The sequence below is a fragment of the Artibeus jamaicensis genome, unplaced genomic scaffold (genome assembly GCF_021234435.1).
Source record: "Artibeus jamaicensis isolate MK-2021 breed Jamaican fruit bat unplaced genomic scaffold, CSHL_Jam_final contig_402, whole genome shotgun sequence".
Lineage (NCBI taxonomy): Eukaryota > Metazoa > Chordata > Mammalia > Chiroptera > Phyllostomidae > Artibeus > Artibeus jamaicensis.
The window spans coordinates 11,815,835-11,833,863 of NW_026521818.1; the positions used below are offsets into that span (position 1 = coordinate 11,815,835).

Genomic DNA, 18,029 nt, shown 5'->3' on the forward strand with positions numbered 1-18,029 from the left:
ATATTGTTTTATGAAATAAGTAAATTCAATCTAAACTACTTGATTATTATTACTTTGTTACTTATTTCAAACTATAACGTTCATGTACACTATTGCAAATTGATGCCAGTACCTTCTAATATAGGTCTACACCTAATTATCTATCAAACATTAATGAAAACATTACCATTCCCATCAGACATAATTTCCTTCCACTTTAAAATAAAAACTTCTAACTCAGCTCAACAACGAATCACATCTCAAATTATGGATTTGAAAAAATGTAATAGAAGCATAGGTTAAAAATAAATACAAATAAAAATAAAATCTTGCTTTTCACTAAGTCAGTGTGATTTTTGTTTGTTTGCTTTTATGACTATATGGATTATGTCATTCTTCTGGGCAAGTTCAATGGGCAGCCCTCATTCCTTAGAAACTCAGAAAACCCCCGCAGGCTTAAACTGTCTGAGAACTTAATCTGATACTGTCAGCCAAGGACACCAGAAGTAGCACTGTACGAACATTTGTACTAAACTTTAACACTGTTCATTAACAGTGTTCCATTTTCCTGAGTTTGTGTTTGTTCTTTGGCATTGGCTTAGGATATAGTCCATTTTTCAGAAGGGCGAAGCAAAGTCTGTTAAGATTTTTTAAAAATCTAAAAAAAGTCTGGGACAAGTCATGGTATTCTACCTAGAATTTTTCTTCAGAAACTATTATTATTATTATTATTATTATTATTATTTATTTGCTTTTGATTACAAAAAGCAATAGGTACTCTAATAGATATAGGATGATTTCCAAATAAATAATTTATTTATATCCATATATTTTTTAAAGATTTTATTTATTTACTTTAGAGAGATGGGGAAGGGAGGGAGAAAGAGAGGGAATGAAACATAAATGTGTGGTTGCCTCTAGCACACCCCATAGGGGGTATATGGCCTGCAACCCAGGCATGTGCCCTGACTGGGAATCAAACTAGCGATGCTTTGGTTAGCAAGCCTGCGCTCAATCCACTGAGCTACACCAGCCAGGACTATATCCATATCTTATATTCCACTAAGTAACTCCAGTAAAAAGACCCAAATTGATTTTCCATATAGGTGATAAAGTCTGAATTTAGTTTTATACATTAAGGTATTCAAACCCCATGAAAAAGTGTTGCAATTATAACTCAATCTGTAACAAGCAGACTGCAAGAAATTTGTAGATAATAACAATCAGTTGATTCGTTTTTGCAATCACAGGAGGCTGCACGCTTTCTGCTCCCTGAGAACACTTAGATGATAGCAGAAATGGTTTACTAATGCACAGTAGTCCGTGCACCACAGACAAGTTTGGTATCTAGGTTTTAGTGCATTTAAAATAATTCTAACTGAATAGCACAGTCTAAATTTAAATACCTACAGGACCAGCCATTTAACATAAGCATGTGATTTGGGTGGATCCATAGGATAACAGAGAATGGTGGAGGTTGTAAAACACCTGGAGTATAAGCCTTTCCTAATGTTATTCAAAGTAGTGTTTTTAAATAAAAACACTGTACTGCTTTTTATAACATACAGAGACATCAGTGTTTTAAACACGTTTTGAGTCAGATGCTTTCCTTGAGCCTGAGACCCCTTATCTAAATTTTTAAAATAATAGCAACACTGGATTAAGCAGATTTTTAATTAAAAAAAAAAACAAAGAAACAAAGCCCTGGCTGATGTAGCTCAGTGGACTGAGCACAGGCCTGTGAACCACATGATACTGGTTCGATTCCCAGTCAGGGCAGATGCCTGGGCTGCAGGCCAGGTCCCAGCAGGGGACTCACGAGAGGCAACCATACATTGATGTTTCCCTCTTTCTCTCCTTCCTTTCCCCTCTAAAGATAAATAAATAAAATCTTTAAAAAAATACATATGATGATGATCAGAAAGACAGGAAAAAGCTGGGTCTCTGATGCATTGCCAGCCCTGGCAGTTCCTATTTACAGGAGAAAAAGAAATTCCTATATAACTCAACCACTGCAGTAAGTACTCTGTTACATAAGAAAAAGACCAGTATGTTGGAAAAGTCTGCATGACAGTGCTGTAGAAAGCCCCTTAGATATGTTCTCATAATTTCTTTTACTATCTTCATTTCTTCAAACAAGAGAAAAAATGTGGAAATTAATATATATTACTTCACAGAGTCAACACAGTAGAATGATTGTATTCTGAATTACTGTAGTTAGGAAATATATCTATGACTATATACAGACTAAGACAATTGAAGTTCTATTGCAATTTTATTACATTAAATTCTTAATGGACAGGAGAATAGTAATATTCCTGTGGTTAAGGGCCCCCCAATTTTTACCTCCTAAAGATAAGTGTCTATTAATTTTCTGAGGTAACTAAGGAATGAATTTTGGAGACAGACCTGAATGAGATTCCCCACTCCACCTCTGTGGTAGTCAGTAGGGCTATTCACAAATATGCCTGTGCTCCCTGGTACGTGATCAGACTGGATTTTCTAGCCCCCTTTGAAGTTAGGCATGGCTATATAAGTAGCTTTGATTAATGAAATGTGCTCACAAACAGTATGTGCCACCTCTGGGCGGAAGCTTTGAATGCAGTATATGCTTCATCACCTCCCCTTACCCCTTCTTTGGAGGGGTACCACGTCTTGAGAGTGGCTCCAGCAGCCTGGGTCCCTAGATGACTGCAATGAGCAGAGATCCTCCTGGCAATTCCAGTGGACAGGCAGCATGCAAGAGGCATAAACCATCAATGTACTATGCCAGGCATGTCAAACTCATTTTTACCAGGAGCCACATCAGCCCCACTGTTGCCTTCAAAGGGCAGAAGGTAATTTTAGGACAGTGTGAATGTAACTACTCCTTAACAATTAAGCAAGAGCTTGGTACTGCTGCCTGGTAGAAACAAGGTACGGGGCGGAATAAAACAAGGCGGAGGGCCAGATTCCAGATTCGGTCCACAGGCTTTGTGTTTGCCACCTATGTACTATGTATGCCATTCTAATTTTGGAGTTCTAAGTCACTGGAGCCTAATCCAGTTCATCTATTTTAACAGTGAATTTATTGGGGTGACACTGGATAATGAAATGATACAGGTTTCAGGTGCACAATTCTGTATAGTACATCATCTGTGTATTGCCTGCATGTTCACCATTCCAAGTCAAACCCCCTTCTATCACCATCAATCCTCCCTTTACCCCTTTTTACCTCCCCCACCCTACATCTCCTCTGGTAATCACGATGCTGTTGTCTGTATTTTGGGGGTGTATTTTTTAATTCTTTTCTCTTTTTTTACATAATTCCTCACTTTTTTTGGACCAGCCTCACAACCCACTTCCCCTCTGACAGCTGTCAGTCTGTTCTCTATCTATAAGTCTACTTCTATTTTGTTTGTTAGTTTATTTTATTCATTAGATCCCACATATGAATGGAATAGTGGTATTTGTCTTTCTCTGACTGGCTTATTTCACTCAGAATAATGCTCTCCAGGTCCATCCATGCTGTGGCAAAGGGTGAGTTCCTTCTTTTTTACAGCCAAGTAGTATTCCAGAGAGTAAAGTGTATCACAGTTTTTTTATCCACTCATACTCTGATGGACATGTTGGCTGCTTCCAAATCTTAGCTATCATAAATAATGCTGCAATAAACACTGAGATGCATATATTCTTTCAAATTAGTGTTTCAGACTTCTTCAGATATATTCCTGGAAGCAGAATTGCTGGGTCATAATAATCCAGCCTGTCTTGACTGATGTAATCATGTACTAGCTATATGTCCCCAGACATTATATAATCTCTCTTTGCCTGTTTTCTTCATTTATGAAATGAGGAAAAAAATGTCTACCTTGTAAGATTGTTATTATGGTACAGTAAGGTGATGCATTAAATGATGTTTGACACACTACTTGACAATAAATGATAATATTCCTATATAAATAGCATTATACCTGAGGCAATGTGAAGCTATGTGAGAGATAGACTGGTTCTAAGGAACAAAAAAATCCTCTTATGAAATTAACAAGTTAGAAAAAGGTTACTTGAGGGAGAGTCAAAGTTTTATAAATCCTTTTATCTGCAAGTACAAAGTGAGTTTTCAAGGGACCATTTTTACCAACTACTGGTGCTGAGTAGAGCTAAGGCACTTAGGCTATGGCACCAAGCTTTGCCATGTTATAAAAGTTCACAAGGTAAAACTTCGTAAGTAGAGATGGTTCTACAATAAAAAAAAATTCCCAAGATCAAGGCTTCCAGGGTACAAAAAGCCCTGGTCGATATCATTGTAGCTGAATGAAAATCACCAGCATTTAGTTCAAAATTTTTGTCAATCCAATCAGAAAGGCAAAAAAGGGCAAAGGGATTGACTATTTGAGCATCTAGTATCATGCAATTAACACACAATATTCCACTGAATTCTCACAACAACACTATGAGGTTAACTATTTTTATATTACAGATAAGAAAACAAGCACAAAGAGATTATATGAACTGCCCACTAGCAAAAAGTAATGATGGTAAATGATGAAGTATTAACTGAAACCTGCTTCAAAGCTCGTATCATGCTACTTCAAGTGTTAGAAGAACTGCTTGAAAATAAAAGATGAGGATGAATTAACAGAATAAGGCGGCCATTATTTTGAGGAGCTCTACCTCTACAGAATGAAGCCAGCTGAAAAAGTACTAACCTCCCCATCATCTTAAGGTTTTATAACGATGCCACTAATTAAAGGAAATTGGGGAGAAATGTATGACATAGATTTCTTCCCCAGGAAAGAAGAAAAACACCTATGTTTACAGCAGACAGTAATTGTGTTTCTCAGAGGAATGTACCAACTTTTTTCTATTATTGCTAGATTTGAATAGGCTGAACTTGGGGTTCCCCCACTAAGGTAATTCTGCCATCTGTAATAAGCAACTTGGGGTGTTTCATTATGCATTTCTTCTGCTTATACTCCAGCCAACCACCTTATCACCCCCTCACAAACCACACTGGTCGTCAGACCCTCTTTTCCTCCTCCTAGTGACTATGGCATGATGCTGCTGACGGAGGTAAACAGAGAACTCCAGGGCCTCACCATTACTTTGGCGTTTTATGTTCAATTTTATCTGTAGATAACAATAACAAAAGCTAAAGAGATGAAGGGCCGTGTCTCCATTGTGTACCTCAAATTTTGTCCGGTGTTAGGTGTTACACTCGGAACATAAGATAGGTTCCCTGCTAGAATGGTACATAACTTAACACCAGAAACATGTCTTATAAAACTGGGAAAGGGAGAAGCAGTAATGGCATTAGCAGCAGCAGTATTAGCACAAACCCTATCCTGAACCCCAGCTGCATTACAGTTATTAAACCACCACCAATATCACCACTAAAGCTGCTCTGTAGGATTGTAGTCAAGACTGAATTCCAATTGTGAGAATAAGGGATGCATGTCCACAGAGGACTGTTTTCAGAACCCAAAAGAAGGTGAGGACAATTTAAATCTATAGCTAAATAATATTATATTTTCCCCTCAAGATTTGAACTTTTAATTGGTCCTTGGTCTGACGGTGGCCGATCATAGTTTTCCATCAACCAAAAAGGAAACACAAAGGCTGCGTGGAAAGCAAGCTTAAACAATATTAAGACACTTAAAAACATCATAGTTTATTTTTTGTTGTTCATTTGTTTATTTTCTCTCTCAAAAACTTAGAGGAATAATGGTGAATAGACCAAAAAAAGACAAGCAGAGTAGTACATTAAGTGTTATCTGCCTGCGGCCAGGTGCACAGACATAGAGAACAAGGTTAGTATGGAGGGAGAAAAATCTGAAAATACTTCCTAGTCATTTGGGGTAAGGATTTGGGGTCCCTCATGAATATTTTTCTCAAAGGAGATGAACAGAGAAAGTGAAACTGCCTAGATCCCAAACGAAGCCAGCTGATAGGGACACACACATACAAAAAGCATACCCATGAAGAAACATCTCTGACTCTGACATTTCCATGTCTCGGGGAAGGAGAGAGGAGAGGAAAAGACAAGTGAATGCCTGCTCCTGGCATTCTTTAAGTCTCCTTGCTCTGAAGGCGTTTTTGGTCTTGCTTGGTAACAAGCCCAATTACTCTGACTTGAGCTTGTACCCACTATTGAAATTTTCTTCATGGCTAAGGCACCTTTTTATATAATAGTAACCATAGTATTTAACGAGAGAAAGAGAGAGAGAGAGAGAGAACGCAGGAAAGAGTATTTGGTGTCTGTGTGTGCATGTGTGTTAGTTAAAAAAACTTAATTTAGTCATATTTGTTATCCTCTGATTTTTCTTCTTGAGTTGTATTTATCACATTTCAGTGATTAAAAAAAACCTAACAATTTAAATTTGATTTCGCTATTTTTTTCTTTTGCCAGAAGTGCAAAATTACTTACATGTTCCAAAGACTGAGATGTTAATGAGTGCAATAAAACATTCTTTACTGATGATTATTAATCATCTATGAATCATCAGGCTTTCATGAAAATTAAATAAAATGATGACTGCAGGTTATAATCTTTTCAAATTTTTCTTAAGAAGTTTTATCTTTTTTACACTCTAAGTATGGTTAATAAGATAAACAGGAAGTTGGTATACCTCCTCAAATAAAAGAAACAAAGCAAAAAAGTAACATGTCCTTCTTTTAATTAAAAAGAAAAAAAGTAGTGTACAGAAGCATGAATACTAAAAGGGAAATACAAAATACTAAAAGAAAATTCTAGGCCCCCAAAACCTATATTTAATGTTGTGATACTCATATGTAATTTAGCATATTGTAAATGTTGTTGTTTGCACAGCTTAGAATAAACATATAAATAATTTTAAATAATGGGATCTGGAATGCTAAACTAACAGAAAAACACCAGAGAGGAAAAGACTATAAATATAGACAAATCTCTATCACAGATTCATTCCGCTTTTCACTTGAGTTACAAATTAAACAAGCTCTGCATTTCCAAACTTTGTAAATAAATTTTAACCAAAATCCTACTTCCAAAAAACTACATAACCTTCCAAAGACACACATACCTCTTGTATGTAATTACTTTTCTCCAAAATGGAAAGAGCAACAGCTACGCACTCCAGTGCGACAGAAACCTATGAGCTGGTTGCCCCCGAATCACATGCTGACTAGAAATGCTCGTTTTCAACTGCACCTGAAACTGGAACACAGAATAGAATGTCATTTTTGTACTAAATTTAAAACTATAAAGTCTACATTCTAAATACTAATTACTGCAATTTCCTTCTAAAATTTCCAGTTTAGAAATAGTAAATGTACCTACATTTTTTATATATAATACCCTTATGCTATTGTCAAATAGTAGCAGGAAGAGGATATCTTCGCATATATCTGACAAAGAAAATATACTCAAAATAAAGACAAATTCCTACCAAGCAAAAATGGATTGACTAATAACCCCTTCTCAGTGGGCAAAAGACTGAATAGACTTCACAAAGAAGATATAAGAATGGCAAATAGGTATGTGTAAAAGGGCTCAACATGATTTCATGTAATTAAAACACAATATTTCATACTCCCCAGAATAGTTAAAATCAAAATTATTAACAACACCAAATGGGGAGAATATGGAGCAAATGAAACTCCCATACACTGTGGTGGGGGTGAAAATGGTTTACTCACTTTGAAGAATCTATTTTATGGTTTGTCCTCCCACTATTTCTTAATGTAAATTGATAGGTGTATGTCTGTGTGGGTGTGAATATATATAAACACAGAGACATACAGATACCCACATATGTATGTATGTATATATATATATATATATATATATATATATATATCCTCTCTTTTTAGATAAACACAGCATACTATGTATATTTTATTCATGAAAATAACATTTTAGCTGAGAATGACTGAGTCAGATGTAAGAAAGACAATAGAAATTTGAGTGTCAACAATTTGGCTATCAGATTCCTATTTTAATTTAATTAAGTAATCTTACACTCATAAAGCCATATTCTACCCCACACTCTGATCAGAATCACATTTAAAGATGCATGGATGAGAATTTCAGTTTTTACTCATAAAACATATAAGCATGAGGACTGAAGGTAGACCGACTATACACAGCACCTTCCTAAAATCAGGTGTTTTATTTTCTAGGATCACTAGAGTCCTATGAGTCTCTCATTCCTACACCATCACACATGGCATCTTGTCCCTCAATCCCTTCCCTCCTTTGTTTCTCATTCAGTCCCCAAAGGATGAGAAATATGGGTCTTCTAATAAAAGTGCTTTTTATTCAAATAATTCTTCCCTCCAACTTGTTTTTTTTTTCCTCAGAAACAGGAAGAGAGAAGAGAAGGAAAGAAGAAGAAGGGGAGAGGAGAGGGAGAGAGAAAAAAAGGAGGGTGGGAGGAAGGGAGAGAAGTGGGTATCATAAAAGATTCACAACAAATGTATTTGGTTTTAGAACACATCCTTTAAATTACATTTGACTAATAATGTTTTAGATATGATCATGTTAAAGTTATTCTGCATTTCTACCAATAGACAAGATGAAAAACAGATGTGAGGAGGAAAAGAGATGGAGAGAAATGATTAAGAAATATGCATAATGATAAAAGAAAGCCTATGATTAAATAACTGTAAGAATAATTCATGATGTTGATTAACCGTCATGACTAATGGCTTAATATTTCATCAGGTCAACCTATATGGACAACTACTGTTTCAATACTCAATTTCAAATCATCACTTGAGGAATTTATAATAGTCATCTGATTATAAGAAAACCTTTGGAAAACATGCAAAATTCACAGTAAATTTTGTTTATTGGAATGACTTTGATTTTTAAAATAAATTTCTTATTTCAAAGAGGTATTTTAATTCTTACTGTGACCCACATGGCTAGATGAAAACTCGGAATTTGACATTTATCATATGCTACACTTCATAAGTTATATAAATGTCTAATCATGGGGTTGTACACCGGAAACTAATATAACATTGAATGCCAACTGTAATCTAAAAATTTTTTAAATTTACCCTGACTGGCATGGCTCAATATGCTGGGAATTGTGCCACAAACCAAAAGGTCACCAGTTCAATTCCCAGTCAGGACACATGCCTGGGTTGTGGGCCACATACCCACCTGGGGGCGAACGAGAGATAACCGATCAATGTTTCTCTCACACACTGATGGTTTTCTCTCTCTCTCTTTTCCCTCCCCTGTCTGTAAAATAAATAAAATAATTTTTTTTTAATTTTAAGGAAAATTACTTATGGCCAAGATGGAGGCATAGGTAGATACCCTGTGCTTCCTTGCACAACCAAAATAAGGACAACAACAATTTAGAAACAAAACAACAACCAGAAATGACAGAAAATTGAACTGTATGGAAGTCGGACAGCCAAGGAGCTGAAACAGACACATTCGTCCAGACCACTAGGCGGGGCAGAGTTGGGCGGCTGAGCGAGCAGAAAGGGGCCGAGGCACAAGAAGTGCTGACACCAGGCACGCAAGGCACCCAGGACACAAGACGGCAGAGGGCGACCCCTGGACACGCAGGCAGCAGCTGGCAGACCCCAGACGTGGGGTGGCAAGCGGGGACTGTGAAGTGAGGCACTGTGCACAAGCGGCCCCACATTCGCGTGCAGATAACTGGGGAGTGAGGCAGACTGAGAAACCCAGGGTCCTGGCACTGGGGAAATAAAGCCTCCAAACACAGATTAAAGACAACTGTGGAGGTTGAGGCTGAGGGAGAGACTCCCAGCCTCACAGGGGAGTTCAATGGAGAGACCCAGAGGGTCCTAGAATGCACACAAGCCCACCCACAAGGAACCAGCACTAGAAAAGCCCAGTTTGCTTGGGGGAAATGGGGAAAGAGACTGAGGTTGAACAAACAGCTGAGCAAGCACCATTGTTCCCTCTTTGACCCTGCCCCCACATACAGCATCACAACCCAGCGACTTTTTTGGGTTGCCCTGCCCTGGTGAACACCTAAGGCTCCACCCCTTATATGTAACAGGCATGAACAGACAAAAAAAAATGGCCGAAACAGAAGAACAGATCAAAGCTCCAGAAATAATACAACTAAGCAACCAAGAGATAGCCAACCTATCAGATGCACAGTTCAAAGTACTGGTTATCATGATGCTCACAGAATTGGTTGAATTTGGTTTGGCCGCAAATTATATGAAAAAATGAAGGCTACACTAAGTGAAATTAAGCAAAATGCACAGAAAACCAATAGTGATGGGAAGAAAACCAATAGTGATGGGAAGAAAACTGGAATTCAAATCAATGGAGTGAACCAGAAAGAAGAAAGAAACAACCAAACAGAAAAGAAGGAAGAAACAAGAATTCAAAAAAATGAGGAGAGACTTAGGAACTTCCAGGACATCTTTAAACGTTCCAACATCTGAATTATAGGGGTACCAGAAGGGGAAGAGGAAGAGCAACAAGTGAAAAACTTATTTGAACAAATAATAAAGGAGAACTTCCCCAATCTGGCAAAGGAAATAGACTTCCAGGAAATCCAAGAAGCTCAGAGAGTCCCAAAGAAGTTGGACCCAAGGAGGAACACACTAAGGCACATCATAATTACATTAGCCAAGATTAAAATGAAGGAGAGAATTCTAGAAGCAGCAAGAGATAAGGGGATAGTTACCTACAAAGGAGTTCCCATCAGACTGTCAGCTGATTTCTCAAAAGAGACCTTACAGGCAAGAAGGGGCTGGAAAGAAGTATTCTAAGTCATGAAAGACAAGGTCCTACATCCAAGCTTACTCTATCCAACAAAGCTTTCATTTAGAATGGAAGGGCAGATAAAGAGCTTCTCAGACAAGGTCAAGTTCAAGGAGTTCATCGTGACCAAGCCCTTATTATATGAAATGTTAAAGGGACTTATCTAAGAAAAAGAAGATAAAAAATATGAACAGTGAAAGGACAGCAAACTCATAATTATTAACAACAGCACCTAAAACAAAAACAAACTAAGGAAACAACTAGAACAGGAACAAAACCACAGAAATGGAGATCACATGGGGGAAAACAACAGGGGTGGGGAAAGGTACAGAGAATAAGTAGCATAGATGGTAGGTAGAAAATAGACGGGGAGGGCAAGAATAGTATGGGAAATGTAAAAGCTAAAGAACTTAAGACACATGGACATGAACTAAAGGGAGGGAATGTGGGTGGGAGAGAGTGTGCAGGGAAGGGGGGAATGAAAGGAGGAAATGGGACAACTGTAATAGCATAGTCAATAAAATATATTTTTAAATTTTTTAATTAAAAAAAACTTCCACAAATTTTAATTTTCCCACTCTCAACTTGGAAACAGCTTCTATTTCTTTGCATTTTACAAAAATCTATTTCTACTGCATTTCTATTTCTATTGCATTTTACAATAGAAAAAAATTGAGGAAATTTTTAAAAAGCTCATACATAACTAATAAACATCTTCATAAAACTAAATAAAAAGGATCTTTTTTAAAAAATCAAACAGCTGGACCTAAGGGTGTTAAAACCTATCTTTCAGCAATCAACCCGAAGGATATATTTCACATATATATAGATAATTATATATTAATCCATTATATATCACCATTACTAGTATAGGTTATAAAATTATAATAATATATATCATTTTAATGTCCAAATTTTGGAAGTCATGCTGTACAAAAACTGCTTCAGTAATTTTGAACTCTTTGGAAGTTGGTTCTCTATGGGTATAAGCTGTTTGAGTGCTCTTATTATAACTTCTTTCAAAACAGGAAAATCATTGGTTGGTGTAGAATTCTACCAGTATAAAGTGAGCACTCAAAATTCCATCTCAAAAACAGCCAGCTCTTCCACATCTTATTTCTAGACTTCTTATTTCTAGGCTTCAGATCTTTTTCACTGATTCTCTGAATTGACTAAAATTTGAATTCCTGGAAATTCTTTCGTTGTTATAATACCCTCACTTCTCTTCCATTAAATCTTAAATATACAAGGTCTCTCCAGAAAATGTCCAGCCATGTGATATGAAAAATAAAGACATTTATAAGCCCTGGCTGGTGTAGCTCAGTGGATTGAGTGCGGGCCTGCGAACCAGAGTTTCGCAGTTCGATTCCCAGTCAGGGTACATGCCTGGGTTGCAGGCCAGTTCCCAGCAGGGGACTCACGAGAGGCAACCACACATGGATGTTTCTCTCCCACTCTTTCTCCTTCCCTTCCCCTCTCTCTAAAAATAAATAAATAAAATATTTTAAAAAAAAAGAAAAATAAAGACATTTATTGATGAAGATACAATATACAAGAAACATTGTACATAGGACAACAACACCTCAGTCCCTTTCAAAATAGCCATCTCGGGATCTCACACCTACCAATTGCCATTAGCTACCCTGTTGTATTTTCCTGAGTCTCCCTGATGGTCTGAAATCTCTTCCCTTTCAAAGGTGATTTTAGTTTTGGAAAAAGCCAGAAGTCACAGGGCACCAAACCTGGGTTGTAGAGGGGTTGAGTCACCTGGGTGATTTGATGTTTCACTAAAAAACTCTGCATGAGATGAAATGCATGAGCTGGTGCATTGTTGTGATGAAGCTACATCACCAGTTGCCCTTAGCTGCCACCTGCTGAATCATCTGAATATTTTCCACAAGCTTAACACAAAATTTGATACAGATTCATTGCTCTACTCACTACCATTTTGAATGTAGGTACCACACTGTACACGTGCTCATTCAATGGTGTCTACCATCCCCACTAACTAGTACAGTGAAGTCTTGAAGTCATCATTGTTCATGCACGTGCATTCCAGTCCACTCTCCTTGGCTGCCAGGTTACATCGATGTCAGGCAAACTGTTCTTGTTATATTAACAATGTTTGGACTTTTTCCAGACTAGACAAATATAACGGCTGTTGAAAAAGTTTTCGTGACATTTACTTTCTTTGTATGACTATACAACTTAAAACATTGCATGACATTTATTCCCTTTAGAATTATTTTCTCCAAAGTGCTCTAAAAATGTCACTTTGAATTAAAGCATAATGTTTGGAAAGGATAACTTATTTATGTCCTTGATGTAGATTTAAATAACATGCTGAGTTTTGCTCTAGTTGATTTTTTTCTGTACCCTAAAGAAATTGCTGAAAATATTTAGATGTAACAATTTCAGATTTTACATTTATAGAAAACAATGCTAGAATTGTATAGAATAAAAGAAAGTAATCCTTTTAATATTCTTAGAAAAGGACTGGATAAACACTACATATTTTATATGTAAACACAGTTAGTGTTTGATCCATATGATCTAAGTGCTTTCTGTAGATATCTCAGCTTAAATGTAGACGTACTTTTTTCAGGGGGTTTTCCTAAAGTACCCATTTTTTGCCTCTTAAATCCATTTTATTTTTTTTTACTTTCTTTACTTTATTTTTTATTTTATTTATTATAGCTGTCCCGCCTTTTCCCCCCTTACTCTCCTCTGCTCCATCCCCCTGACTCCCAGAGTCACTCCCTGCTACAGATACTTTTTAAATAATATGATAAACTGTCTAAATTTCTAGTTCTTGTAGAATCTGTGTGCCATCCATGACTTCTTCCTTCCTTACAATTTTACTAATGTCCCTCAGAAGAGGTAAATTATGACTAGTATTTATTTCCTGATCCTGACATTTTAATGTAAAAGTTAATCATTGATTAAAGTAGTGTTTTACCAACTTAAGTTTAAATTCAGACACAGATCCCTAACATCTTTATACAGGTCCTTTCTTCACTTCTCATTTTCACATCTGCTTCCCCAGCAAAGTCACAATCCCCCAGATTCTTAAATCTGGGTGTAATTAACTTCTGGGTATAATTCATAGCTATATTTAATTTTCTCGTGGTTGTGCTCATTAATTCAACCAATGTTTACTGAGTACTAGCCACTGTGTTGGGCACTGTTCCTTACACCAGATGACAGTGGCAAGTAAGCAAAATAGACAATCCATGTCAGGGTGGAGCTTACATCATGTGGCAGTAAGTAGCCATGTAGAAGTACATAATTACAAATTAAAATTGTGTAAGTAGAATATAAGAGTGCTTTAAAATGGGGATGAGATTGAAGTTGGAGTTCACAGAGAACTTTCTAGCATTTGAGAACTAAAGGGTATGTAGTAGTCAGTGAGAAAAGAGAAAGGTAAGGAAATGTTCATACTTAGTCTGGCTAGTAGGTAGTGATGGAGGTGAGGAAAAGGGCAGTATCGATGAAGTGGACAATTTATAGGCCATGTTTAGGATTTTGCTCAGTGGAAAGCTAAGGATCTTAATCTGAGTGACAATGTGGTCATTTTTGTTAAAGACTTTTTAGAGTAGTTTTAGGTTCACAGCAAAATTGATTGGAAAGTACAGAAAGTTTGTGTGTGTTTTAAAATATTTTATTATGACTTTGGTTTTTCCTTCATGATAAAATATAATGATGCGGCCATATAAAACTTTAAATTCAATATATTCCATTGAACATAGGAGGGAATATCAGGATACATTTGTGATAAAACGTGGTACTTCCTTCACCTATAATCCACCCCTGCAAATCCTGTATGATTCCTCTGAGTGAAGCCCAGAGTCTTATGCCTCTTGCTCCAAACACTGCCTATTTATTATTTATTTGTTAGATTGAAAGGCACACTAGTTTGTTTTTTAGAGAATCACTTGCTGACACATAGAAAATGATGTAGGAAGACTTAAGCGAAAGCAAGATGTTCAGATAGGAGTTTGCAAAGATTCAGAGTGGAAATGATGGTGACTTGAAAGTGATATTGTTGGAGAGAAACTTACAAATAAAAGTTACACTATGTCAGAAGTAGCTGCAAAATATGTTTTAAAATAATTTAAAATTCATGCTAATAATTACAAGATTTTGTATGTTTGTGTATCTGGTTTAGAATGTTGACCTTGTCTAGTAGAAAGAGAACTAATTACTATAGATGAAATTAGGTTTCATCTGTATTAGTTCTATATGATATAGAACTAGTTAATATAGATTAAATTAGGTTCTAGACATTGCTAATAAATTAAATATACACACAGAGTTTTTACATGGATTAAGGAAGTGATGAGAGACTTAATAAGATAGAAGTAAATTAAACTACAGAAAAAGCTTTCATTAAGCAGATAGTGAAAAACAATAAAACAATAAACCACAACTTGTTAAATATTGTGTATCATCATAGTGATACTTTTATTATAATTAATGCCTTTCCGCAAAGAACTGTGGAATTAACATATGTCATTAATTTACCATCAATAGAATTTTCATTTAAATTACTTGAAAAGATGAGTAATAAGCCTTGGGAAAATTCAGTTTCAATTTGAAATTAGATTATTTTTCCTAATGAAAAGAAATTCTTGTAATTTGATAAGAATTCTCCATTTCACATTCTCTTCCCACATTCTCTTCATTGTGGATTTCAGCTATCAGTGTGTCATCACTTTTTCAGTGATAATTTTCTAAGTTTATATGTGGTTTATATGTCATTAAAACGAATTAATTTGTCAAATACAGGATGTAACATTCTGCATATATTTTTCATAGTACAAAGTTGACAGAATGCTGCCATCTCTCAGAGGAGAACAGATCGTATCGTTAATGGCTACTACACAGGACTTTATGTTGTGCTTGAATGGATCATTTAAGAAATACCAGTTCAGTTTTGGGATTTCACTAGTTTGCTTAAATTGTCTGAAAAAGTAATTAATAGTACAAAAATATAGGTATTCTCTAACATCTCAATGTGTTGACTATACTTGAATGGACAGTAGTCAATAAAGTTAAATTCCACAACACCACAAAATATAATGCATGTTACATTTCTCTTTAATAACTTTTCAACTCTCACACAGAATGATTACTGAATATTTGAGTTTTAAAAACTTATTTATCAACCAGCAGCTATTTATATTCCTATCATTTTGTTAGGCTGATGAGAAGATAGTAAATTCAGGGTTACAATTTAGCTGAGTATTGTCCTTTAAACAATGGTCAAATATTGTGTTTGCATTTATATTTACTTGACCTTGTACGTGCAGTTGGGTTTGTGTTGCTGTACAATGAAGATGGAAAGAACACGCATGTGATTCAGTCAGGGTACTGACAGTGTCTACCTCAATGATGGGAGATAAAGAGAATCCCAGAATATTAGATCCTGAAGGAATCTGAGAGATAGATTTAAACCAATTATTTCACATATTAGAAAAGTAAATAACCTATGCAATGTTACACAATTAATGACAACTATCCTCTGCTTTCCAATTTGATATTAGTGTTTTGCATCATAGAGACAACTTTTAGTAGTAAGAAAGGAACATTTGAGCTAATACTTATCAAGAGAATTGTAATAATGTGTTTTATTTTCAGATGTGCATAAAATATATGTAGAGTAAGGAACACTTGCCACTCTTATAACAATCGTTCAAGTCTAGACAGAGAGCACTGATGGCACCCCCCCAAGGCCAGGCCCCTGTCCCCTGGGTATCACTGTCCCCACTGCTACCATTTTTTTTACCCCTAGAGGGAACCAGAGCCTGACCTTATTGTAATCGCCTCTCTGCTTTTACATGTGGATGGATGCATACCTAAATGATATTGTTCTGCCTGTCCTGAACATTATGTAAATCAAATCATACTACAGTGCTCTCTTGTGTCTTATCTTTCTTCAGCACTGTATCCTTAAAATTCATCCATGTTACAGAACATTCCTGTACTTGTTCATGTTCATCGTCATGTAATACCCCATATGTGAATATATCATAATTTATCCATTCTGTAATTGATGGACCTTGAGGTTCTTTTCAGAGGTTTGGAGCTACTAAAATAAATGCTGCTATGAGTGCTCTTGTGTGTGTATCTTGATGCACATGTGCAAGAGCAACTCTCAGATATATACCTGGAAATGAAGTAGACGGGTCATGGGTTAAGCACAATTTCATCTTTACTAGATTTAATCAAAGTGCCATACAGTGATGGTAACTATTCATGTAACTCCCAGCAATGCATGGGAGTCATCCTCACAAACATTTGGTAAGCTCAGCTGTTTTAAATGTTTTGCCAGTCTGATGAACATATAGTACTTTTTTATTTGGTCTTAATTTTCATTTCCACAATTGTTATCGTGGTTTAACACCTTTTTAATATGCTCAGTAGCCATTTAGATTTTTTTCAAGTGCCCTTTGACACCCTTTAACCATTTATTTAGCTTTTTGACTTTTTTCTATTGATTTCTAGGAGTTCTCTATGTATTCTGGATTTTAAATATTTGATAGTTAGTTATGTATATTGCAAAGATATTCCCTCTATGCTTGTCTTTTAACTCTTTTCATACTGTGTTTTGATCATGGAATTTTATATTTTAATATGGTTGAATTGTTCAGTCTTTTTTATGGTTAGTATTTTCTGCACTTTGTTTATGACATTTAATCTTATCTCTAGCTCAGAATCTCTTATATTATCTTTTAAAACCTTTAGAGTTTTAACTTTTACATTTGCCTAAATCTACCTGTAATGGGGGTGTTTTTTTTGGTGTGTTTGGTGTTAGTTATGGGCCCAACTGAACTCATTCCCATATGGCTGCCAGGATTGCTGTGCATTTATTGACCAGCATCACTTACTGGAAAAAGCACTTTAACATTTGTTGCATGTGTGCATGAGTGTGAGAACATATTTCTATGCTTTAGATTCTGTTCCACTGGCCTGTTGATGTTTGTCAATTCCATACTGTGTTAATGTCGCTTTACAATGAGTTTGACTGATAGGCTAAGTCCTTCTACTTGGTGCTTTTGCCCTTCACCTTAACATATAATTTTAAAGTAAGTTTTATGAAACTCCACAAAAACCTCTTCAGATTTTTGGTGAGGTTACATTAATGCATGAATCAAACTTTAATAATTAACATCTGTATAATAGTCTTTGATTCTAAGAACATAGTATGTCTCCTCTTATTTAGGTTTTCTGCAATATTGTTCAGTAAAATGGAGTTATTGAGACACTAGTATATAGACATTTAGTATTTTATATATTTGGTTCAATTGTAAGTGAAGAGTCA

At 35.9% G+C, this 18,029-nt stretch overlaps 1 protein-coding gene across 1 annotated transcript in view; it reads right to left on the reverse strand.

The window, feature by feature from the left end:
* Positions 1–508: 508 nt before the first annotated feature.
* DTWD2 (DTW domain containing 2) overlaps positions 509–18,029 on the reverse strand; it is a 78,225-nt gene continuing 60,704 nt past the window's right edge. Inside the window, 6 exon segments of the mRNA XM_053665280.1 lie at positions 509–535; positions 538–616; positions 2,440–2,456; positions 6,386–6,427; positions 7,020–7,078; positions 7,081–7,147. Of these exon segments, the coding sequence (XP_053521255.1) occupies positions 509–535; positions 538–616; positions 2,440–2,456; positions 6,386–6,427; positions 7,020–7,078; positions 7,081–7,147 (291 nt within the window).